The 26,200-nt window shown below is 44.0% G+C and overlaps 2 protein-coding genes across 10 annotated transcripts in view; both read right to left on the minus strand.

Moving 5' to 3' along the window:
• The window catches only part of LOC137528903 (calpain-1 catalytic subunit-like), a 266,591-nt gene that overhangs the window by 231,911 nt on the left and 8,480 nt on the right, over positions 1-26,200 (minus strand). For all 9 annotated transcript variants that reach the window (XM_068250661.1, XM_068250660.1, XM_068250659.1 and 6 more), the window contains exon 2: positions 11,378-11,493. The gene's annotated coding sequence lies outside the window, so the exon portion shown is untranslated. The remainder of the gene's footprint in view (positions 1-11,377; positions 11,494-26,200) is intronic.
• LOC137527349 (octapeptide-repeat protein T2-like) lies at positions 228-24,775 on the minus strand (the record flags this gene model as incomplete). The annotated part of the gene is made up of 4 exons (XM_068247859.1): positions 228-431; positions 20,823-20,906; positions 23,090-23,245; positions 24,731-24,775. Coding segments are annotated over 4 exons (489 nt in total), but the record flags the coding sequence as incomplete, so codon positions are not given.

The raw sequence follows: 26,200 nt of genomic DNA on the forward strand, positions 1-26,200 counted from the left end.
CACTGGAACAGCAGGTGGGGATGATTAGGACCTGACCTCACTCAGGTATTAAAAAGTCGCTCTCTGTAGGTAGAAAAATGGGGATACACCCCTCCACCAAGGGTGGACTGATCTTCAGCAAAAGCAAGAATATCAGAGGCGCCAACAAGAATAAAATTATTATTTTATTCTTGTTGGCGCCTCTGTTATTCTTGCTTTTGCTGCTAACCAGGAATAGTGTCCATGGGTTAATTGAAAGCTGCCAGTTCCTCGCGATCCGGTTGCTCCTTTTTGATAGCCGGCATGGTGCCACCAAGTCTGCCCCCTGGCACTGGCGGTTGCATCTTCCCGTGGCGCGCTGCTCTCTCGGCTGCGGCGGCTGCTTTCCCGTAGTCTCTAAGCCAGCTGCTCGCACCGTGCCGCTGCTTCTGCCGCTCTGCCTCCCAGCCCAACTGAGACATGACATGCTGTGTGACAGGTCTAATGAAGACAGCTGTTGCTGCGTCAGATACTCACAGAGCAGCGTCTTCAAACTGTTCCCAACTTCTGTAACTGCATAAAAAATTCACTTCCCAAAGCAGAGAATCACACCACCGCAGACACGAGCCTCAACGTATATCACAGACCTTCAGTTATCCCAACGCCTCCCGGGAACAGCAGGCAGCTCTACAGGGACTGGCTGAACTCATAGGGCCTTGTATGTATGCGCGTACATTTGAAATAGCCTTTGCAAATAAAATTATTTGCCCATTAAAAGTCAGCTACAGAAAAAATACACTGTATTTAAACTCTTTAAGACACACAGTTTTTATTTAAAGAGACACTGAAGCTAAAAAAAAAATATGATATAGTGAATTGGTTGTGTACTATGAATAATTACTAGAAATTAGCAGCAAAGAAAATATTCTCATATTTTTATTTTCAGGTATATAGTGTTTTTTCTAACATTGCATCATTCTATAATATGTGCAGATTACACAACATTCAGCATTCAAAATGAGTCTTTCAGAGCAGTCTGTGCACTAATGACCTCTCCTCTAGCAGAGAAAAAGAAAACAGTTGAGATAATAAAAGTCAGATAACAGCCCTCTCCACGACTAAACTTAAGGCTCATACACACATCAGACCATAGTCTTTGGAAAATGAAAGATCACAGACCAATTTTACCCCCTTCCATGTAGTATGAGAGCCATACCTACAGTCTATTCTATGGAGCTGAACTCCCCATCAGACAGAAATCTTTGCAAGATGCTGCACACAAAGATGCTGTAGACATTCAAAAGATCAGTATCTGCAAAAGATCTGTTCCTGCAAAAGACCCGTTCCTGCAAAATGCATTCATAGTCTATGAGATCTGCAGATCATCATACACACCTTGTTTAACAGACATTCATCTGCAGATCAGATCCACCAGGATGGATTTTCAGATCTGCAGATGATTGTCTGATCTGCAGATGAATGTCAGTTAAACAAGGTGTGTATGATGATCTGCAGATCTCATAGACTATGAATGCAATTTGCAGGAACGGATCGTTGGCAGGAACAGATCTTTTGCAGATACTGATCTTTTGTGTCTGTACAGCATCTGTGTGTGCAGCATCTTGCAAAGATTTTTTTCTGCTGGGGAATTCAGCTCCATAGAAAATACTGTGAAGGTATGGCTCTCATACTACATGGAAGGTGGTAAAATTGGTCTGTGATCTTTCATTTTCAAAAGACTATGGTCTGATGTGTGTATGTGGCCTAAGTCGGAGAGTTAATGGCTTGTTTGCATAGAGATAACAACTGGAGTTTCTTAACTCTTCCTGTACTGGAAACAATTAGACTAATGTATCTGATCTTAATGTTTTATTACTTAGCTGTACTACACATACAAATCATAATATCATATTTTTTTTTTCGCTTCAGTGTCTCTTTAAAGAAGCAATAAAGCAATACTCAGTTGAGCATTTTAATTCGGCTGCAGAACGGCTGCATCATCTTCAGCAATCCCTTGACATTTGGCTGCCGACAAACGGATGATCTTCATTTACAATAGCCAATTAAATACAAACAATAAGCATTTTAAATTAACACATGATAGTAAGTGTTAAATTACGATGTAATATGGAAGAATACATTGGCTGCTATTGGATAATTACTTCGGAAACACAAACAGCCGCTCATTCTAATACATAACCGCTAAATAATTGTAACACAACACATACACATATAGCCGCTATATAAAAAGCACGATGATCACACCCTATTCAATAAGCGGCTATTTCAAATGTACGCCCACTGCTAGGTAGTCCACTTTGAGAATCAGAATCATTTATTTTGCCAAACACAAAGGGGTGTTGTACCCAGATTTGGTTTTGGCTCCTACAGATTCTGGAAGGATTGGGGGGGGGGGGGGGGTAATGTCCGAAAGCCAAGAGGCGAGGCTGCCATACTACGGTGCCACCAGTTGCACTTTGCATCATCAATTATCCCCAAGAAGACATCAAAAGGGGAAGGGGGGGGGGGAAGACGGAGGGAGGCGAAGGTTCAGCAGTGGTGACTCAGTTCTTCATAGAAACCTGCGGTGATGGCTGACGCTGCTGAGAATCCCGATTGCTAACAACTGGCATCTGGCAGTGCTGGCCAAGGTGTTTCAGTTCAAAAGGTGCAGTAGTGTTTATTTCTGTGGTTGGTCCCAACTCCAGGGCAGAATTCAGTTGGGCTAGTCAAGATAATCTGGCTATCACAGAAGCATTTGGATGTGGCGGCCCTTTCTTCCGGATTAGCGGCTGGCATCATGGAGGGGCTGATCCAAAGAAGACCATGCTGCGGTGGAGCAGCAGCAGCCACTGGATGGATGGAGCCGGCATCCAGTGAGGCCAAAGGTGTCCCAATCTGCGCAGTGTCTTCCGACCTCAGCGAAGCCCCTCCTCCTGGGTAAGATCAGTGGACTCCACATGGCCTGTAGACAGACAATGGAGCTAAGCAGCAACAAGGCAGAAATAACTCCAGGCCCTGAACTCCCCACAACCTGCACCAGTGGCCCAGGCTACACCAGACTACACTGCACACATTCAGGGGGGGAAACAAGGTGAATTTGTAGGGATAAGGGAAGAAGGTGGTCATACACTCTGGTTTCCTCCCATATCCCAAAAACATACAGTTAATTGGCTTACCCCTAAATTGGCCCTAGGCTATGATATACAGTGGTTTGCAAAAGTATTCGGCCCCTTTGAAGTTTTCACATTTTCTCACATTACTGCCACAAACATGAATCAATTTTATTGGAATTCCACGTGAAAGATCAATACAAAGTGTTGTACACATGAGAAGTGGAATGAAAATCATACTTTATGCCAAACATTTTTTACAAATAAATAACTGCAAAGTGGGGTTTGCATAATTATTCAGCCCCCTTTGGTCTGAGTGCAGTCAGTTGCCCATAGACATTGCCTGATGAGTGCTAATGACTAAATAGAGTGCACCTGTGTGTAATCAAATGTCAGTACAAACACAGCTGCTCTGTGACAGCCCCAGAGGTTGTCTAAGAGAATATTGGGAGCAACAACACAATGAAATCCAAAGTACACACCAGACAGGTCAGGGATAAAGTTATTGAGAAATTTAAAGCAGGCTAAGGCTACAAAAAGATTTCCAAAGCCTTGAACATCCCACGGAGCACTGTTCAAGTGATCATTCAGAAATGGAAGGAGTATGGCACAACTGTAAACCTACCAAGACAAGGCATTCCACCTAAGCTCACAAGCCAAACAAGGAGAGCGCTGATCAGAAATGCAATCAAGAGGCCCATGGTGACTCTGGACGAGCTGCAGAGATCTACAGCTCAGGTGGGAGAATCTGTTAATTGGACAACTATTAGTCATGCACTGCACAAAGTTGGCCTTTATGGAAGAGTGGCAAAAAGAAAGCCGTTGTTAGCAGAAAAGCATAAGAAGTCCCGTTTGCAGTTTGCCACAAGTCAGGTGGGGGACACAGCAAACATGTGGAAGAAGGCGTTCTAGTCAGATGAGACCAAAATGGAACTTTTTGGCCAAAATGCAAAACGCTATGTGTGGCGGAAAACTAACACTGCACATCACTCTGAACACACCATCCCCACTGTCAAATATGGTGGTGGTAGCATCATGCTCTGGGGGTGCTTCTCTTCAGCAGGGACAGGGAAGCTGGTCAGAGTTGATGGGAAGATGGATGGAGCCAAATACAGGGCTGGCAGAATTCTAGCAGTTTGTTTATGCAGGAAAAGCTGTCATATGTGTATGTTTTAAGTTTTAATGTTCTATGCAAAATTTCATTGTGAACTGTAAAGTTAAGAGTACTTCTTTAAAATATTGCTCTGGGACATCTCAGCATATTCCAGGCAGTGAAACTCATAATTAGATTATTTTAGTTTAGAAGCTAAAACATTTTTGTTTGTTACAAACATTTTTCAAATGTCAAGGGTATAGATAAGCGTTCTGTGTGAAGAAACAAGTTTAAAGTCACATTACTGCAGCAATCATATATGTATATTTGCTCAGTTATTACATATAAATATTAATAATCAATACAGTCCTTCTAAAGAAAGAAATAATTATTGTTAAACCTATATTTACACATAATAGAATGTAATACTTTGAAATACATTTTAAAAGCTGGATTTTGCCAGTGATAGATGAGACAGTAAAACATTTTCATAAGATTGTTTTAGTTCTAGAAGATTGTTCATATGTTCTTCTTGCCTGAAGGACGTCTCAGCTAGCTGAACACTGATACATGCTATGTTATGGGAAAATTAATCAACTATATAAAACAATAAGGGGTTTTCCCAATTATTTAAAAATTATTTAATGATTACCTCTGCCGGTGGAAAATCTTAAATGTATTTATTTTTAAAAGACAAATTTATAGAACAGGATTTTAAATTATTAAGGTTTAATATGCAATTATATCTTATATGATTCATTGTTTTAAGAAGAATCCTATAATAAGTTTTATATTTAAATAAGTATATTGGGGGAAGCCCTGTATGTTTCAATAAGCCTTAAATTGCTGTAGACTTTTTACTGGGTCAACCTGACCATTTTTTTGCTTTGGAAAAGGACAGACATATTCCAAACTAATTAGCAGAAGGACACATTATCAGAAATGCATCATAAATGACATTGTTTAATGTTTGAAAGTCCAAATGTCTGGGGCAAATAAGTCAACCAGCAGACAAGATGGCTGATGAGTGACATCCATTTTTAATTAACTGCGTCAAATATGACCCGATATCAAATGTCAGAATGTATAAACATTCCAAATGACGTTAATTCTCACAAGATAAGGTAATTAAGGAATTTATAAACATAAATATTATGGTTATTTTAAATGTCAACTATTTACAGTATTCAAAACAAAGATAGTGAGCTACACACAGAAGTTTTAGCCAATCAGAACCTGGGATGTAGGGAAATTCCAGATTAGGCAGCCATATTGCATCCAATCGCTATAAAAGTAGGAGCTGAAAGCTCATAGTTTGCACTAGCCTACCAATCTCCTGAGGAGACACACGAGGCAGAAGCTACCTTCCCACACGTGGTTCTAGATGCTGAAGAGATGACAGAGAAGGGGTAATATGCTTAATATTCTGGTGATTTACTTTATTCATTTTTCAGCATTACGTTCTGTTAAGATTTTAGCAAGAAGTTTTATTTTAGAAGCTATTTTTTATGCTATTTCTTTAAGAAGATTACTACAAGTTTTACACAGCTGTTATATATACAGCTATTGATACAGATGAGACTACTTTTGATCTTATTCTACATAACACAACTGTTATATTCTTTTTTGAATGTACTTAGAAGATTGATGATCGCTTTGCTCTAAAGCCTTGATGAGATGGAATACTGTTAGAAGAAAACGCTACTTGGAACTGTTCATATTTTGTATATATGCTGTATGATAAGCAAATACAATTTTTTATATAAAATCATATACTGAGTGCTCTGATTCATTTCAAGGTACACCGTCAATCTATAATTACTGTTATAGAGGGTTCAGACCCCACTATGCCGGATTTATATGATAGCAACGCTTTAAGGGCTGGTCCTTTACTGAGTTAGCAATCATGAAAAAGGCAAGAACCGCTCAGGTTTTTGACAGGGCAATCTTGGAAGAAAACCTCTTGGAGTCTGCAAAAGACTTGAGACTTGGGTGGAGGTTCACCTTCCAGCAGGACACAACCCTAAACATAAAGCCAGGGCAACAATGGAATGGTTTAAAACAAAACATATCCATGTGTTAGAATGGCCCAGTCAAAGTCCAGACCTTAATCCAATCAAGAATCTATGGCAAGATCTGAAAACTGCTGTTCACAAACACTGTCCATCTAATCTGACTGAGCTGGAGCGGTTTTGTAAAGAAGAATGTGCAAGGATTTCAGTCTCTAGATGTGCAAAGCTGGTAGAGACATACCCTAAAAGACTGGCAGCTGTAATTGCAGCAAAAGGTGGTTTTACAAAGTATTGACTCAGGGGGCTGAATAATTACGCACACCCCACTTTGCAGTTAATTTTTTTCTTTTAAATGTTTGGAATGATGTATGATTTTCGTTCCACTTCTCACGTGTACACCACTTTGTATTGGTCTTTCACGTGGAATTCCAATAAAATTGATTTATGTTTGTGGCAGTAATGTGACAAAATGTGGAAAACTTCAAGGGGGCCGAATACTTTTGCAAACCACTGTATACACTACACCATACATACATAAACATATGACTATGATAGGAACTAGACTGTGAGCTCTGAGGGACAGTTATTGACAAGACAATATACTCTGTACAGCGCTGCGCAATATGTCGGCGCTATATAAATACTAAAATAAATAAATAAATAAAAATAAATAAATACAGAGGTTCACTCTGCATACTCAGACTGCATTGCTGCTCATTTATCAAACTAGCCTATCTGTTGCTTTACTTTAAAAATGGCTGACCACACTGGAGTTAATGCAAAGTGCATATTTTATAATAACAATGTTAACATTTATAGAGCGCTTTCCACTTGTTGGACTCAAAACACTTGAGAGCTGCCGCTTAGGCCACCCTGGAGCATTAGGGACCACTATCCAGCCATACATTAGCTTAGATGATCTATTTTATTCCTTGCCTGAAATTGCTATTCAACTCCCATGCCGCTAGAAGTCTTAATTTTTCATTTATGTCCTGTATTTATATAAAACTGACATACAGAGTGCTGTACTGAAAACACAGAACAATCTACATGGTGCCAAGAGACTATCTTGTGATCTATAGTCTATTTCCCCCTCTATAATTGTACTGATTACGTTGAGCCTTTAAAGTCTATTTTACCTTTCATTATTATGAGCTATTCATGTATTGCATTTACTTCACTCATTGTGTGTTGTGTGCTCAGCACAGCGCAATAGGCAGACACTCTACTGTCTGAACATGTTTACCTTCCAGTAATTATAAAGATTACTATGATGATAGTGAGGGACAAGCTAAGGCAAGGACAGAAAGATTCTACGCTTAGAACAGTGATATTTCCTTTTTTTTAATCTAATAACATGAACTCCAAATAATAGCTCTTGTAATGTAACAAACCTGAAGCGAAAAAAATGTATGATATAATGACTTGTATGCATAGTACGGATAATGAATAGAAGATAAGCAGCAAAGAAAAGTCTCACATGTTTATTTTCAGTTATTGCTTTTTTAAACACTTAATTATACTGTCACAGTTGCAGCTGTAAAAACACATTCTGTCTTTAGAACTGTAAAACAAAGCAGATGTAATAACCCTTCGAGCTGCAGTAAAACCTTATCTCAAGCTGTCTGTCACTGTTTCAAAGTGCTTCAGAAAACAAAACTGTATTTGACCCAGTTTTATAAGACTTACTAGCTGATTGCCCGAGTATGTATTTGGCTGGTGTTGGCTCCGCTCATTTTTTCTAACCCTAACACACAATTACTCAATGACCAAGTTTGTTAGTTTTGCGGTCTTTGGCATCAATAATTTGCATTGAAATGAAAAAAAAATCGGATTGGCTGTGTGTGGCTCCACCCCCTTTCTGAATTTGAACCCCAGTCACCCAATGACCAACTATACCAGGTTTGAGGCCTCTGCCATTAGCAGTGCAAGAATGGCAGCAGTTATATATTCCCCTTGAAAAGCATTAGTTTGATTCACTTTTGTAGGCTCCACCCATTTTTCTGAATATTAATCCCAGTCATCAACTGTGCAAAGTTTAAGAACCCTGCCATTACCAGTGTAAGAATGGCTGCAGTTTACATTTTTCCAGTGAAATTTGTATTTGTCTCCACCCATTGATGACCCGGCATTGCCAATGTATGAATTTGACTGGTTTTGGCTCCACTTACTTTTTCTAACCCTAAAGCACAAACACCAAGTTTGTGAGTTTTGGAGTCTTTTGCATCAATAATTTCTATATTCCCATTGAAATTAAACAAATCAGATTGGCTGTTTGTGGCTGTGCCCCTCTGAACCCCAGTCACCCAATGACCAACTGTAGCAGGTTTGAGGCATCTGTTATTACTGGTGTACAAATTGCAGCAATTTACATCTTCCCCTTGAAAATCAACAGGTGCATTTTGATTGGCTGTTATAGGCTCCACCCACTTCCCTGAATATTAATCTCAGTCACCCAGTGACCATCTGGGCAAAGTTTGAGATCCCTGCCATTATCAGTGAAGAAGGGCTGCAGTTTACATTTTCCCAGGTAATGACCCTGCCATTAACGATGTAAGAATGGCTGCAGTTTATATTTTCCCAGTGAAATTTTGGCTCTGCCCACTTTTTCTAACCTGGACACACAGTCACTCAATGACCATGTTTGTCAGCTTTGGGGTCCTTGGCATCAATCATTTGTATTTTCCCAGTGAAATGAAACAAATCTGATTGGATGTTTGTGGCTCTGTCCCCTTTTCTGAATTTGAACCCCAATGACCAACTGTATCAGGTTTGAGGCTTGTACCCTTAACAGTGCAAGAATGGCAGCAATTTTAATGGCTGGTGAACAGGTAAATTTTGATTGGCTTTTTTAGGCTCCACCCACTTTTCTGAATATTAATCCCAGTCACCCAGTAACCAGCTGTGCAAAGTTTGAGAACCCTGCCATTAACAGTGAAGAAGGGCTGTAGTTTACATTTTCCCAGAGAAATCTGTTTTTGATTCCCCCCAGTTTTTGTAATCTTGACACACAGTCACTCAATGACCAAGTTTGTGAGCTTTTGGGTTCCTGGCATCTAAATTGTGCTAATGGAAGCAGTTCATCCAACAAAGAAATCTGGCTGTTTGTGGCTCTGCCCCTTTAGTGAATTTGAACCCCAGTCACTTAACGACCTACTGTAGCAGGTTTGAGGCCTCTGCAATTAATAGTGTAAGAATGGCAGCAGTTTCAATATTCCCCTTGAAAAGCAATAGGTAAATTTTGATTGCCTCTTGTAGGCTGTGTCAAGCTTGAGAAGCCTGCCATTAACAGTGTAAGAATAGCTGCAGTTTATATTTTCCCAAGTAAAAAGTTAGTTGTTTTTGGCTCCGCCCACTATTTCTAACCTTGACATACCGTCACTTAATGACCAAGTTTATGAGCTGTGGGGTCTTTGGCATCAATCAGTTGCATTTTCCCATTGAAATTAAACAAATCTGATTGGCTGTTTTTGGCCCGCTCCCTTTTCAGAATTTAAACCCCAGTCTCCCAGGGACTGACTGTACTAGGTTTGAGGCCTCTGCCATTAAGAGTGAATGAATGGTAGCAATGTAAATATTCCCCTTGAAAATCAAAAGGTACATTTTGATTGGCTGCTGTAAGCTCCACCCACTTTCCTGAATATTAATCCCAGTCACCCAGTGGCCAACTATACTGGGGACTACTATACTCACGGCTACTTATACTGGGGACTAGGCCTGAACGATTTTAGGAAAAAATTTAATTGAGCGATTTCTGTCCGAAATTGCGATTTCGATTCGATTCACGATTTTCTTCAAATCAAGCTTATTTCCCCACTCTGTACCTGTTTACTCCCCCTCTGTCTCCCTGTCTCTCCTTGTGCCCCCTTTGCCTCTTCATGCCTCCTCTGGGTCTCTCTCTTGCCCCTTTGTGTCTCTGTGCCCGCTCTGTTTCTCTCTGTGCCCCCTCTGTCTCTCTCTTTGTGCCCCCTCTGTGTCTCCTGTGTCTCTCTGTGCCCATTCTGTGTCTCTCTGTGCCTCCTTTGTCCCCCAAGCTGCATTAGTTCTGGACATAGTTTCCAGCATGAGTCCAGCGATGCCCATCTATCCACTTCGCCTCCTGTTTTGCCAAGCACAAGAGCTGGCATTGGGCGACAGAGGACGCAAGGTATGTCTAACGCTGCGGGCCACACGCACTGGGACTTTGGGAAAGTTTGAAGGCGCTTCTTCAAACTTCCCCATGTGGAAATGACGTGATCGCGATATTCGCCGCTTTGACGATTCTGAAATTGTGACCTTGGTGATCACGATTTCGATTTAAATTCGATTTATCTTTCAGGCCTACTGGGGACACCTATAGACCTGGCTACCTATGCTGGGGGTATATTTTGGGGGAACTGCTGTCAGATTATCTGCATTTTTGGGGAACCGCTGCTAACAGATTAAGTGTATTTTGGGGAACAGTTGCCAGATTATGTGTATGTTAGGAGGAACGGCTACTGCCAGATTATGCGTATTTTGGGGAACTGCTGCCAGATTGTGTATGTTTGGGGGACCACTGCTGCTAGATTACATGTATTTTGGGTGTTACGTGTATTTTGGGTGATCCACTGCCAGGTTTTGCGTATTTTGGGGAACTGCTTCCAGATTAGGTGTATGTTGGGGGAACTGCTTCTGCCACATTGTCTATTTTGGGGGAACCACTGCCATATTATCTGTATTTTGGAGAAACTTCTAACAGATTATGTGTCTTTTTGGTGAAATGCTGTTAGATTACATCTATTTTTGGGGGATACACTACGGCATAGCTCAAACTTCCTCGGCAGACCTTTTACATCACTGCTAAGGTCATGTATATTTGGCCCCACCCATGACCACACCCACATTATGCTTGACCACGCCCATTTTTTGGGTTAAGCGCGGCGCAGGGGTTTTTAGGGGGAGTCCACTCACCTCTTTTCCCAGGACTAGACCCCTGTATATATATCTCTATCTATCTATCTATCTATCTATCTATCTATCTATCTATCTATCTATATCCGTAAATAGCACAGTTCACTGTAATTTTTTATGAATATTAATATGTTATTATACATACAGTGTTGGAGGACAATGTAAAAACTGCACCAGGGCCCATAGCTCTGTATTTACACCACTGGTAGTTAAATCATTTCTCCCTCCTTCCAAATCATCTGGCACTAGAAAGCACTTTATTTACTTACAGGTTAACATGGGGGAGTGATGTTAAATTCCACCAATTCTCTGAATAGTTGCTGTTCTTGACATCAAGTGTATATTGCATAAAAATGGTATTTCCTTGTGAAATCCACAGGTGTATCTAAGAAAGGAAGAAAAAGAGGTTTATATGGCATTTACAATAATAATAAACAGCAGCCATACTATTTATTTTTAAAATGGATAGACAGTGTAAGGGGGCAGCACTGTATGTACTTTACAGTGTTTCTAATGGAGGTCTTTTTAGTACCTGTTCTATGCAGATACATGCCAGGGCAAAACCATTCCTAAAGCCCCAAACAGCCACAAAAACCCCAACAACCCTGGGGAGACTTCCATCTTCTATGCAGATACATGCCAGGGCAAAACCTTGCCAGAAGTGCCAAACTCAAATACAAATTGGGCTAGAATTGTACAGTGGGACCAAGTCGTGGGCCAAGCTCCAATTCTACTGGCCACATTCCTTGCTTATAAAGTTCCCAGGTGTCTAATGGCCATAGTTCCCTAGTGTTTAGGGCTTTGCCCCTACCTCTCCCATATGGCTTCCCTGGTGTTCCAGGGCTTCATCTTCAATATAGCTTCCCTGGTGGTCTAGAGTGGGCCAACCATAATGCAAAGTGGGGAAACCACTTGAGGGCCAAATTTAATCATTGAGGGCCAGATTTGTACAGCAGGCTGGAGTTTGACATGTATGATCTAGACGGTCCCTACCCAGCATCCACCACCGTAGATAGAATCTCAGCTTTGCTCGAGGTGAGTCTATCTGCTGTTCAGTTCCCCACAGTGCAGGCACTTACCCTACTAAAGAGGGATCTACAGTCCACTACCTCTTATTATTAGCATCTTGGATTTATATAGTGCCAGCTTGTTCCATGGCACTGTATAGCGAGCAACTGATCCAGTAAGCCCTAGGCTTCTGCTTCAATCAGGGCTGATACTGTGAGGCCGGTTTCAAACAGTAGACTGGTGGCAGCATTGGCCCGGAAAGTGATTCAGATATGCTCATGAGCAATAAATCTAAAGTAATGAACAGTCATATAGGGACTAGACAATACCAATAAAGTGTGTGACATATATACATATCCCTGGACAGGGTCCCCAAGGTGCAGTCAATAGCAGCCAAGTAGTAAGGGTGGATAGCGGAAGGCACATGAAACACTCCATGCGTGGCCCTCATGACCACTTCGTGAAGAGTTCATTATATGCACTTTAGATTTATTGCTCATGAGCATTTCTAAATCACTTTTTGATCACATAGCACATTCTTCGCACGTTATTCACTCTCTGGGACTCTGTGCCATATTCATTATCAGCATCTTATTTATTTTCTTGCGTGGACCCAGGTCCTCATTTCCCATACTGGGCTCAATTGTTGAACCCAGATGGTTAACTATGCAGCATTCAGGGTTACTGAATACATTTTGGAGGCGAGGCATTCATAATTAGTGGTGCACATCATGAGCTCGTGATCACGAGTCGTTTTTTTGCGATCACGAGGTCGTAATCAGCATCCGTGATCGACCCTCGATCACGAAAATGCCCAACACGAACCCACTTGTGATTACACTCTTTACCCGACTCGTGATTTAAAAACCCGACGACTTTAGCCGTTAATAGCAAAGCCCTCTTACATGCTAGAAACACCAAACTTGCCAGATATGTTAAGAAAAAGAGGAAAACAATTTTTTCAAAAAGACCTTATAGTTTTTGAGAAAATCGATTTTAAAATTTAAATGGAAAAAGTATACATTTAAATACAGTAAATGACAGTTAATGTATTTACCGCCAGGCATGCGCTCACGAGTAGTTACGAGTCCCTGAGGACTCGAATTCGTGATTTAAATGAGGCTCAATGCCTCAGGTGTGCGGCTGGATCTGAAGGTTAGATACCCATAAGTCCGTGGTCCTCCCTGATCTGAAGGTTAGATACCCATAAGTCCGTGGTCCTCCCTGTGCTCCAAACAGCTTGCAGGCATCCTATTGGACACGATGCAAGCCTCACCACTGCGCACTTCCTCCTTCCGGCTTGAAGGAGGAAGTGCACATAGTGCGCGTAGTTTATCAAAAGTTCACTTTTTCGTCTTGTCCCTACAAGCAGGGCTGTGGAGTCGGTACAAAAATCTTCCGACTCCAACTCCGACTCCTTAGTTTATGAAACCAGGACTCCAACTCCGACTCCGGGTACCCAAAATGGCCCCAACTCCGACTCCTCGACTCCGACTCCTTAGTCTAATACTTAACAGGGCTGTGGATTTTGTACAAAAATCATCCGACTCCGACTCCGCAGTTTATGAAATCAACGACTCCGACTCCAACTTCAGGTGCCCAAAATTGCCCCGACTCCGACTCGAGTCCGACTCCACAGCCCTGCCTACAAGTGTAAGATGCATAAGATGCAGGAATCCGCTCAAACACGGTCATACACTTCAGGAAAAAACACATCCAAAACTGGAAATGATGGACCAGAAGTATCCTGCTGCCATGTAAACAGGCACTGCTGGTTGGATGTTACTCCTGTAACCGACTGGATCTTAACCAATGTGAACAGATCCTATGTTAGTCAATAGGATATGTTCACATTGCTCCCTTGGAACAGATCCATTCGGCGGACCACAAGTTTGATTTTTCTGGATCGACAGATGTGTCGTGTTCCCTGCACGCTAACGGAACGGAGGGTGGCGAATCAAAAACGGATGCCTTTCATGGATCAGTTTTTACATGGATCAGTATGTGACCTGTACAGTGTGATCCGGCTTTTCCTAGCATGCTGTCCACCACTAAATATCTGGCACTCCATGGCTGCAGCACACAAAGGCTCTCAAATCATCCCAGCTGGTCCAAAACCCCCCAAGGTCTGTTTCTATTCCGTGGTGACTACAGAGGTATATCCCTTTCTTCATTCTGTAAAACAATCAGTGCCTGGCAAAAAAAAACACCTTCTCTTGCCAGCTCTGCCCCACATTCCTCAGCATAGTGCAAGTATGCTGGGTCAGGGATCAGCAGATTAGACATGTGGAGAGAGTGCAGGAATGAGACACACAGATCACACAAGCCAGCAGTCCTCACCACTTACACTCTTACAGGGAAGAGATATAGATGTGCAGAAATGCATAGGAATTACAGGGCAGGGCTGGGAAATGAAAGGATTACAATAACCACCAGCCTTAAAGGGGAACTGAAGTAAGAGGTATACGGAGGCTGCCATATTTATTTTCTTTTAATCAATACCACTTGCCTGGCAGCCCTGCTGATCCTCTGCCTCTAATACTATTAGCCATAGCCCCTGAACAAGCATGCAGCAGATCAGGTGTTTCAGACTTTAAAGTCAGATCTGACAAGACTAGCTGCATGCTTGTTTCTGGTGTTATTCAGATACTACTGCAGAGAAATAGACCAGCAGGGCTGCCAGGCAACTGGTATTGATTAAAAGGAAATACATATGGCAGTCTCCGTATACCTCTTACTTCAGTTCCCCTTTAAAGCGGAACTGTAAATCTGCTGAAAACAAACTTAGGGCTCTTTTCCACTCCTCCGCACTAATGGAAATTGCTGCTGCAGTTTCCATTAGTTTAATGTACCTTGCGATTTGCGATCAGAAGCAAATCGCAGGCTAGTGGAAAAAGGCCCTTACCTGGGGCTTTCCCAAGCCCCCAGCAGCCGCCCGGTCCTGCACGATCCTCTGTTCTACCGCCGTGGCAAAGTTTCGATAACGCTGACTTGTAAGCCGATGGTAACTGCGCCTGCGCGCCCCGGGCTATGCGAAGCTTTCTTCGCGTTCCAGCCCGCAATAGCATCCTGCTATTAGCCCAGCTCCGCTTTAGGTAAAAAAACAAACAAACAAAAAACACATTGAAGGGGCGATTTAGTGAATGACATGCATAATGGGAGTCGTGATCCTTCATCTAGTTGTACAGAGAGAAGCTGCTATTTTTGGACTATAGAACACACTTTTTCTCCCACCTGCGTCTCATAGTCCAAATACAAGGAGTCCCCGATTTACGATCACCTGCCGATACAAACCACTGACCAACCTCGATGTCGGGGGACTCCTTGCAATCAGCGCTGTCCTCCTCCGCTCCCCGTGTAAAGTAAGTAGCAGTGGCAGCCATGTGTATCATGCAGCTGTCCCAAGGGTGCCCACGGCAATCAGCTGCTTTTCCTCTCACTCGCTCTTCCCCTAGTGTTGGCATTTCCTGGTCGTGTCATTACACACGCAACCAGCACTAAAGGGAAGAGCGAGAGAGAGAAGCAGCTGATCGGGCATGTTTTGGTCAGTTGAGTAATACACGTGGCTGTCGATGCTACTTACATTACGAAGGAGGAATGGAGCAGGACACCAGTGACATGGAGGACACAAAGGGGGACTGGAGGAGGACACAAGGGGACAGAAGGAGGACACAAGGGGGACAGAAAGAGGACACAAGGGGGACAGAAAGAGGACACAAGGGGTGATAGGACACAAAGGGGGACAGGAGGAGGAAACAAAGGGGGACAGGAGGAGGAAACAAAAGGGGGACAGGAGGAGGACACAAAGGGGTATAGAAGGAGGACACAAAGGGGGATAGGAGGAGGACACAAAGGGGGATAGAAGGAGGACACAAAGGGGTATAGGAGGAGGACACAAAGGGGGATAGGAGGAGGACAAAGAGGGGGACATGAGGACACAAAGGGACACAAAGGGGGACAGGAGGAGGACACAAAGGGGGACAGAAGGAGGACACAAAGGGGGACAGGAGGAGGACACAAAGGGGGACAGAAGGTGGACACAAAGGGGGCCACAATCGCGTTGCAAACTCTGCAGCACGTTACTGCATGAACCGTGCCTACCACATGGATAATGCAGTAATGCAAGTCAATGAGTGACGCAGGCAGTGTGCATCTCGGGAGTGCGGTGACTTACTTCTAACGGGAATCCCAGTGACGTACTTCCTGCCCAGCAGGGAGTATGTCACTAGCCATGGGGCGTGCCTATGACCCCGTCACCACACCGTGGCGCAGAGTCATATGAAGCCTCATTTCTGAGATGCCGTAAATCACACACAACAAGTGTGTAAATGGCCTTAAAAGGAAATCAGTATGGCAGCCTCCATATCCCTCTAACTTCAGGTGTCCTTTAGTCAGTACAACATCTTAGACCAGCCATTCTCAACCTTTTTACCCTGGAGGAACCCTGCAAATAACTTTTGGATCGCAAGGAACCCCTGCAAACAATTTTTTTATCTCGAGGAACCCCTGCATTTATTTTGCAGGAGGCACGGTCTTCAAAAGTATGTGTAGCTGTTTATTTCACTACTCCCTATTACACTGACACTCATTATACTGTCTCCTGAGCCCCCAATGTAGTGCTTCTTGTTATAGTACCCTCTATTATAATGTGCTCTATTATACTTCCCCCACGATGGGGAAAAATGCCAAGGAACCCCTGCAGAGTGCTCAAGGAACCCTGGGGTTCCTGGGAACCCTGGTTGAGAAAGCCTGTCTTAGACACACATCTGCACATTGGTGAAAATGGCTGCTTTACACTGTCCCCCTTGTCTTGCAACCACCGGACACAAATATTCTCTGCAGTGCAATGCTTAAAGAGAACCAGGGACGAAGCACCCTCGTGTATTTTACCATATATATCAGTGGGAACATTAGAGAAAACACCTACCATGCTTTCTGTTTCATTCTGCACTGCACAGCTTGTTTCTTATCAGCCCTGATAAAATCCCCGACTGAGCATTCAGTCTGCATTTGCTATAATGACTCAGCTATAATGATTCCTGAGCAAAGCCAGCACAGGGCAGGCTTGGGCTTGAAAAGACACCAGAAAACACAGACTCAGCTATAAAGATTCCTGAGCAAAGCCAGACTGAATGCTCAGTCAGGGATTTTATCAGGGCTGATAAGAAAGAAGCTGTGCAGTGCAGAATGAAACAGAAAGCATAGTAGGTGTTTTCTCTAATGTTCCCACTGATATATAGGGTAAAATACATAAGGGTGCTTCGTCTCTTTTTCCCTTTAACTATCCCCATCAGCCCTAAGACACCTGCCGAGAGCCCTGTACATGCCAGGTATGATCTATACACACAAATGGAAGCCTGAAATGCTTGATGTAAGACAGATAACAGCAGGGAAACATTAGCTAGCATAGATTTATATGGAGTCGCTGGATATATCCCACTCTCCTGCCCATACATTCAGGGCATGTTGTTTTATAGGAATCATTTCCCCACATTCCTAGAAAATCTTCCACATGGCGGACTGGTGCTTCCCTCCATTGTCCTGCCCGGCATATTTTCAGCGTGTGTAATTAATGACTCCAGTGAGAGGTGTTTAATTCCTCAGCTTTTACTCTGGGCATAACCCAGATGTGACCCTGGAGATGTTGGGTGTGCCCTCATAAGGGGGGGCAGGGAAACTCTGAGTAAATGTTCAGATAGCACGGGGCGTGGGGGTGTTATTTACTCAGAGAGGAATGTTCATATAAGGTCCAAATCTGGAGAACTTCACATACTCTTCTCACTTCAAGTTCAGAGGCAGAACTCTCTAGACTCACTGCAAAGACCTTTTCATTCCCACATCACAGACAGGAGTAATGCAGACAGACAACATCAAAAGGAAAAGGGAATTTCTATATCCTGGGCACATAATGCCGGCTTACACCCAGTCTCCCTTTACACAGATGGCATATTCATGTGAGCTCTGAATGCATAAAGCTGAGTACCCACGGAAAGACCGGATTAGTGAACTCTGCTGAATCATTGTTCCCTGTTCCAGTTTTTATTATCGCGAATGAGTGTTTAAAATGATCATTCAAATGTTCGCTAGAGTCCAAGCCCGGATTTACATCACAGGAGCCTCTTGGTACAGATGTCTTGGAACCCTAAACTTGCCCTCCATGAGCCTATGAACACCCGCTGAACCGCACAGCACTTCTCCCTTACTTCCCTTGCCCGTCATCGGTAGCTACAGGTGCTCTTTCGTATTAGGTAGCCAGAAGTACCCTCAGTATTTTACCATATATATTCAATGGGAACATTAGAGAAAACACCTACCCTGCTCTCTGTTTCATTCTTCACTGCTCAGCCTGCTTCTAATCAGCCCTGATAAAATCAACGACTGAGCATTCAGTCTGGCTTTGCTCAGGAATCATTATAGCGGAGTCGTCTTCTTTGATGTCTTTTCAAGCCCAAGCCTGCCCCCTTCTGGCTCTGCTCAGGAATCATTATAGCAAAGCCAGACTGAATGCTCAGTTGGGGATTTTATCAGGGCTGATAACAAGCAGGCTGAACAGTGAAGAATGAAACAGAGCAGGGAAGGTATTTTCTCTAATGTTCCCACTGATATATATGGTAAAATACATGAGGGTGCTTCGTCTCTGGTTCACTATAAGTAGCTAGATGTGGCCCCAAATATTAGGTAGCTAGAGGTGCCCTCGACTGAAGGATAATCTGGTCTGTGGAATGCCGAGAGCAGGAGGAGTAACCTTTCATTTACACACCACTCGGAACTTTGCATAGGTAAGGCAGAAGGAAGGCACTTGGGGAGGAAGTGCGCCACCTTTCCATCATCAGGCACCTGTAGGCATGTGCCTACAGTATCTTATGGTAAATCCGGCCCTGCTAGAGTCCATTGAGAGTAGAAGGGAGCCTCTGGAGATCCGATTTTCAAAATGTTATTTTGCGATCTTCGTAGTTCCTTGGCAGTCTTTATCCTTTAACTAACTCTAGCTAACCAATGTTGTGCAATGTCGCCCAAAATGCCCATCAGGCAAGATCTTATGAAAAATCTTGATGTGGGTATGCAACTGGTGCCCAAGGTATGTAGGGCAAAAAGAAAGGTGCCATGAGAGATACTCTTAGGACCTGTGTGCATAAACTGCAATACAATATACTGTATGATAAATACAATATGATACAGAATATAGTTAATACAATGGTTTTAGAAGTGACAGCAAGCAATGGTGAGCAAGCATACCGAAATAAGTATGAACGTATCAGCAAATGGTGCAAGGAGAACAAACTCTTACAATATGCTGCGAAAAGTGGAACTGGTGGTGGACTTCAGGAAGCACCATCCCCCACCCACCACTATCTTCATCGAAGGAAATGAAGTCCCCAGAGTGTGAAGTGTTCGGTTCTTAGGCACCACCATTACAAGTGATCTGCGGTGGGGGAAGGACACCAGCATAATCTAGAAGCAGGCTCAGCAGGCTCCATACCCACCACCCCTCGCCACGCTCTCTCTTGTTCCTTTTCCCTTCTCTTTCTTCTTGTCTCTCTCTCTCCCCCTACACTCTCTTTTTGTCTCTTTACACCTTCTCTCTCTCTTCTTATTTCCACTAGGGATGATCGATGAGAAGCAAATATTTCCAAGTTCATACCTGATTATGTAATTTTTTATATGAATATGTGCAGCTTGAATGTAGACCAATAAAGTCCCACCATGGTTTTTAATTGATTGGTCCATTTTCAAGCTGCATATATTTTCATACAAATTTACATAATCCTGCATAAACTCTGAAATATTGCATCCCATTGATTATCCCTAGTTTTCACTTTCTGCTCATCTCTCTCTCTCTCTCTCTCCTCCCACTCTTCTCTCTTTCTCCTCCCCATTCTCCTTTTGTCTCCATTTCCTTCCTCTCTCCTCTTGTATCTCTTTTCTTTCTCTCTCTTTCCTTCCTCTCTCCTTTTGTCTGTCTTTCCCTCTCTCTTCTTGTCTATCTTTCCTTCCTTTCACTTGTTTCTTTCTCTGCTCTCTTCTTGGCCCATATGCAATTCACTTTTTCACCTGCGTTATCTCCAAGGAGATGATTTTTAATCTTTTATTTAAAATATTTTTTCAGCACTTTGAAGTTGAAAAAATGCCAAAAATAGACGAAAAGGTGCTATAAAAATTATTTTGAGCATTTTCTTGCTTGTTGGTGTTTTAAAAGTCATTGGACCATATGCAATTAATTTTTTCACCTGAGTTTTCTCCTAGGTGATATTTTTAAATTTGGCAATAAAATGCCTTTTAAGCCATCGGCAAGCAAAAAAATACTCAAAATAATTTTGATAGTACTTTGTCAATTACTTTTTAGTACTTTTTTAGTTGAAAATTGCTGGAAAGTTATTTTAAATAGAAGATGAAAAATTATCTCCTAGGAGAAAACTCAGGTGAAAAAGTGAATTGCATATGGCCCATTCTATTTATAAGTTGTGAAAATATCACCTAGGGGAAAACTTGAGTGAAAAAGTTAATTGCATATGGGCCCTTGTCTCTCATCTTGTCTCTCTTTCCTTCCTCTCTCATCTTGTCTTTCTTTCCTTTCTCTCTCTCTCTCTCTCTCTTTCTCTCTCTCCTTCCTCTCTCTCTTTCCTGCCTCTCTCTCTTTCCTGCCTCTCTCATCTTGTCTCTCTCTTTCCTGCCTCTCTCTCTTTCCTGCCTCTCTCTCTTTCCTGCCTCTCTCATCTTGTCTCTCTCTTTCCTTTCTCTCTCTCTTTCCTTCCTCTCTTTCTTTCCTCTCTCATCTTGTCTCTCTTTCCTTCTTCTCTCTTGTTGTCGCTCTCTCCTTCTTCTCTCTTCTTGTCTCGCTTTCCTTCCTCTCTCTTCTTGTCTCTCTTTCCTTCCTCTCTCATCTTGTCTCTCTTTCCTTCTCTCTTCTTATCTCTCTTTCCTTCTTCTCTCTTCTTGCCTTTCTTTCCTTCCTCTCTCCTCTTGTCTTTCTTTCCTTCCTCTCTCGTCTCTTGCTCTCGTCTTGGCTCTCTTTCTTTCCTCTCTCGTCTCTTTCCTTCCTCTCTCCTCTTGTCCGTATTTCCTTCCTCTCTCCTCTTGTCTCTCTTTCCTTCCACTCTCCTCTTGTCTCTCTTTCCTTCCACTCTCCTCTTGTCTCTCTTTCCCTCCTCTCTCCTCTTGTCTCTCTTTCCCTCCTCTCTCCTCTTGTCTCTCTTTCCCTCCTCTCTCCTCTTGTCTCTCTTTCCTTCCTCTCTCGTCTCTTTCCTTCCTCTCTCCTCTTGTCTCTCTTTCCTTCCTCTCTCCTCGTCTCTCTTTCCTTCCTCTCTCGTCTCTTTCCTTCCTCTCTCCTCTTGTCTCTCTTTCCCTCCTCTCTCCTCTTGTCTCTCTTTCCCTCCTCTCTCCTCTTGTCTCTCTTTCCCTCCTCTCTCCTCTTGTCTCTCTTTCCCTCCTCTCTCCTCTTGTCTCTCTTTCCCTCCTCTCTCCTCTTGTCTCTCTTTCCCTCCTCTCTCCTCTTGTCTCTCTTTCCCTCCTCTCTCCTCTTGTCTCTCTTTCCCTCCTCTCTCCTCTTGTCTCTCTTTCCCTCTTCTCTCCTCTTGTCTCTCTTTCCCTCCTCTCTCCTCTTGTCTCTCTTTCCTTCCTCTCTCCTCGTCTCTCTTTCCTTCCTCTCTCGTCTCTTTCCTTCCTCTCTCCTCTTGGCTCTCTTTCCTTCCTCTCTCCTCTTGGCTCTCCTTCCTTCCTATCTCCTCTTGGCTCTCTTTCCCTCCTCTATTCTCTTGTCTCTTTCTCCTCCTGTCTCTTCTTGTCTCTCTTTCCCTCTTCTCTCCTCTTGTCTCTCTTTCCTTCCTCCCTCCTCTTGTCTCTCTTTCCTTCCTCTCTCATCTTGTCTCTCTTTCCTTCCTCTCTCGTCTCTTTCCTTCCTCTCTCCTCTTGTCTCTCTTTCCTTCCTCTCTCCTCTTGTCTCTCTTTCCTTCCTCTCTCCTCTTGTCTCTCTTTCCTTCCTCTCTCCTCTTGTCTCTCTTTCCTTCCTCTCTCGTCTCTTTCCTTCCTCTCTCCTCTTGTCTCTCTTTCCTTCCTCTCTCCTCTTGGCTCGCTTTCCCTCTTCTCTCCTCTTGTCTCTCTTTCCTTCCTCTCTCCTCTTGGCTCTCTTTCCCTCTTCTCTCCTCTTGTCTCTCTTTCCCTCTTCTCTCCTCTTGTCTCTTTCCCTCCTCTCTCCTCTTGTCTCTCTTTCCCTCCTCTCTCCTCTTGTCTCTCTTTCCCTCCTCTCTCCTCTTGTCTCTCTTTCCCTCCTCTCTCCTCTTGTCTCTCTTTCCTTCCTCTCTCGTCTCTTTCCTTCCTCTCTCCTCTTGTCTCTCTTTCCTTCCTCTCTCGTCTCTTTCCCTCCTCTCTCCTCTTGGCTCTCTTTCCCTCTTCTCTCCTCTTGGCTCTCTTTCCCTCTTCTCTCCTCTTGTCTCTCTTTCCCTCCTCTCTCCTCTTGTCTCGCTTTCCCTCCTCTCTCCTCTTGTCTCGCTTTCCCTCCTCTCTCCTCTTGTCTCGCTTTCCCTCCTCTCTCCTCTTGTCTCGCTTTCCCTCCTCTCTCCTCTTGTCTCGCTTTCCCTCCTCTCTCCTCTTGTCTCGCTTTCCCTCCTCTCTCCTCTTGTCTCGCTTTCCCTCCTCTCTCCTCTTGTCTCGCTTTCCCTCCTCTCTCCTCTTGTCTCGCTTTCCCTCCTCTCTCCTCTTGTCTCGCTTTCCCTCCTCTTGTCTCTCTTTCCCTCCTCTCTCCTCTTGTCTCTCTTTCCCTCCTCTCTCCTCTTGTCTCTCTTTCCCTCCTCTTGTCTCTCTTTCCCTCCTCTTGTCTCTCTTTCCCTCTTCTCTCCTCTTGTCTCTCTTTCCCTCTTCTCTCCTCTTGTCTCTCTTTCCCTCCTCTCTCCTCTTGTCTCTCTTTCCCTCCTCTCTCCTCTTGTCTCTCTTTCCCTCCTCTCTCCTCTTGTCTCTCTTTCCCTCCTCTCTCCTCTTGTCTCTCTTTCCCTCCTCTCTCCTCTTGTCTCTCTTTCCCTCCTCTCTCCTCTTGTCTCTCTTTCCCTCCTCTCTCCTCTTGTCTCTCTTTCCCTCCTCTCTCCTCTTGTCTCTCTTTCCCTCCTCTCTCCTCTTGTCTCTCTTTCCCTCCTCTCTCCTCTTGTCTCTCTTTCCCTCTTCTCTCCTCTTGTCTCTCTTTCCCTCCTCTCTCCTCTTGTCTCTCTTTCCTTCCTCTCTCCTCGTCTCTCTTTCCTTCCTCTCTCGTCTCTTTCCTTCCTCTCTCCTCTTGGCTCTCTTTCCTTCCTCTCTCCTCTTGGCTCTCCTTCCTTCCTATCTCCTCTTGGCTCTCTTTCCCTCCTCTATTCTCTTGTCTCTTTCTCCTCCTGTCTCTTCTTGTCTCTCTTTCCCTCTTCTCTCCTCTTGTCTCTCTTTCCTTCCTCCCTCCTCTTGTCTCTCTTTCCTTCCTCTCTCATCTTGTCTCTCTTTCCTTCCTCTCTCGTCTCTTTCCTTCCTCTCTCCTCTTGTCTCTCTTTCCTTCCTCTCTCCTCTTGTCTCTCTTTCCTTCCTCTCTCCTCTTGTCTCTCTTTCCTTCCTCTCTCCTCTTGTCTCTCTTTCCTTCCTCTCTCCTCTTGTCTCTCTTTCCTTCCTCTCTCGTCTCTTTCCTTCCTCTCTCCTCTTGTCTCTCTTTCCTTCCTCTCTCCTCTTGGCTCGCTTTCCCTCTTCTCTCCTCTTGTCTCTCTTTCCTTCCTCTCTCCTCTTGGCTCTCTTTCCCTCTTCTCTCCTCTTGTCTCTCTTTCCCTCTTCTCTCCTCTTGTCTCTTTCCCTCCTCTCTCCTCTTGTCTCTCTTTCCCTCCTCTCTCCTCTTGTCTCTCTTTCCCTCCTCTCTCCTCTTGTCTCTCTTTCCCTCCTCTCTCCTCTTGTCTCTCTTTCCTTCCTCTCTCGTCTCTTTCCTTCCTCTCTCCTCTTGTCTCTCTTTCCTTCCTCTCTCGTCTCTTTCCCTCCTCTCTCCTCTTGGCTCTCTTTCCCTCTTCTCTCCTCTTGGCTCTCTTTCCCTCTTCTCTCCTCTTGTCTCTCTTTCCCTCCTCTCTCCTCTTGTCTCTCTTTCCCTCCTCTCTCCTCTTGTCTCGCTTTCCCTCCTCTCTCCTCTTGTCTCGCTTTCCCTCCTCTCTCCTCTTGTCTCGCTTTCCCTCCTCTCTCCTCTTGTCTCGCTTTCCCTCCTCTCTCCTCTTGTCTCGCTTTCCCTCCTCTCTCCTCTTGTCTCGCTTTCCCTCCTCTCTCCTCTTGTCTCGCTTTCCCTCCTCTCTCCTCTTGTCTCGCTTTCCCTCCTCTCTCCTCTTGTCTCGCTTTCCCTCCTCTCTCCTCTTGTCTCGCTTTCCCTCCTCTTGTCTCTCTTTCCCTCCTCTCTCCTCTTGTCTCTCTTTCCCTCCTCTCTCCTCTTGTCTCTCTTTCCCTCCTCTTGTCTCTCTTTCCCTCCTCTTGTCTCTCTTTCCCTCTTCTCTCCTCTTGTCTCTCTTTCCCTCCTCTCTCCTCTTGTCTCTCTTTCCCTCCTCTCTCCTCTTGTCTCTCTTTCCCTCCTCTCTCCTCTTGTCTCTCTTTCCCTCCTCTCTCCTCTTGTCTCTCTTTCCCTCCTCTCTCCTCTTGTCTCTCTTTCCCTCCTCTCTCCTCTTGTCTCTCTTTCCCTCCTCTCTCCTCTTGTCTCTCTTTCCCTCCTCTCTCCTCTTGTCTCTCTTTCCCTCCTCTCTCCTCTTGTCTCTCTTTCCCTCCTCTCTCCTCTTGTCTCTCTTTCCTTCCTCTCTCCTCTTGTCTCTCTTTCCTTCCTCTCTCCTCTTGTCTCTCTTTCCTTCCTCTCTCCTCTTGTCTCTCTTTCCTTCCTCTCTCGTCTCTTTCCTTCCTCTCTCCTCTTGGCTCTCTTTCCTTCCTCTCTCCTCTTGGCTCTCTTTCCTTCCTCTCTCCTCTTGGCTCTCTTTCCTTCCTCTCTCCTCTTGGCTCTCTTTCCTTCCTCTCTCCTCTTGGCTCTCTTTCCTTCCTCTCTCCTCTTGGCTCTCTTTCCTTCCTCTCTCCTCTTGGCTCTTTCTCCTCCTGTCTCTTCTTGTCTCTCTTTCCCTCTTCTCTCCTCTTGTCTCTCTTTCCTTCCTCCCTCCTCTTGGCTATCTTTCCTTTCTCCTCTTGTCTTTCTTTCCTTTCTCCTCTTGTCTTTCTTTCCTTTCTCCTCTTGTCTTTCTTTCCTTTCTCCTCTTGTCTTTCTTTCCTTTCTCCTCTTGTCTTTCTTTCCCTCCTCTCTCATCTTGTCTCTTTCTCCTCCTGTCTCTCTTTCATTCCTCTCTCCTCTTGTCTCTCTTTCCCTCCTCTCTCATCTTGTCTCTTTCTCATCCTCTGCTCTCCTTTGTCTCTCTCTTTCTCTCCTTTTATTTTCTCATCATTTCTTCTCCTTACTCTCTCCTTGTTTTACTCCCTCTCTCGATTTTGTCCCCTCCCCCCTTCAATAGCCAAAGCACAAAGAACAGAGCTACCAACAGCATGATAACCATGCTTTATGCAGGGCAATTCATACCAATAAAATAAACAACCTACTGCCCTAATTAGTAAAACCATTGCATTCCTTTGCTGTGGTACATTCTTATTCTTCAGTAAGTTGTGCTGGCCATGTACTGACACTGTAGCATGACTCCGATTGCTGTAATTCAGTGATGTTATGTGAAGCCTGCAGCAGCCACACAGCCAGTATAAAGCAACCTGCAAAAGTAAATACATATCACTGTGTAACATCACTGTAAACCATCTATCATCGGGAGAGCCTGTTGAGGGAGAATCCTTCAGAAAAGAAACAAACAGCAGGTGCCCCTATATATAGAAGCAGAGATATCACAGGGTGTTCCCCAGCTACAAACTACAATTAACAAGTCGCAAGCGCCCTCTACTGTCAGTCTTGCAAATTGCCTAACTGGCACTCCATACAGATGTGGGTGTAACTGGGATTGCTGAGGAATTTGGCTTTGGAGGAGATATCTGTGGGCATGCCCAATCAAGTGTGACCATAAACAACTCAAAATATTTATAGAAAATCAGCACTGTAGTGCGCTGCCTTACTCTGTTACTTATGTAATAGATCAGAC

This window comes from Hyperolius riggenbachi, chromosome 8 (assembly GCF_040937935.1).
Source record: "Hyperolius riggenbachi isolate aHypRig1 chromosome 8, aHypRig1.pri, whole genome shotgun sequence".
NCBI lineage: Eukaryota > Metazoa > Chordata > Amphibia > Anura > Hyperoliidae > Hyperolius > Hyperolius riggenbachi.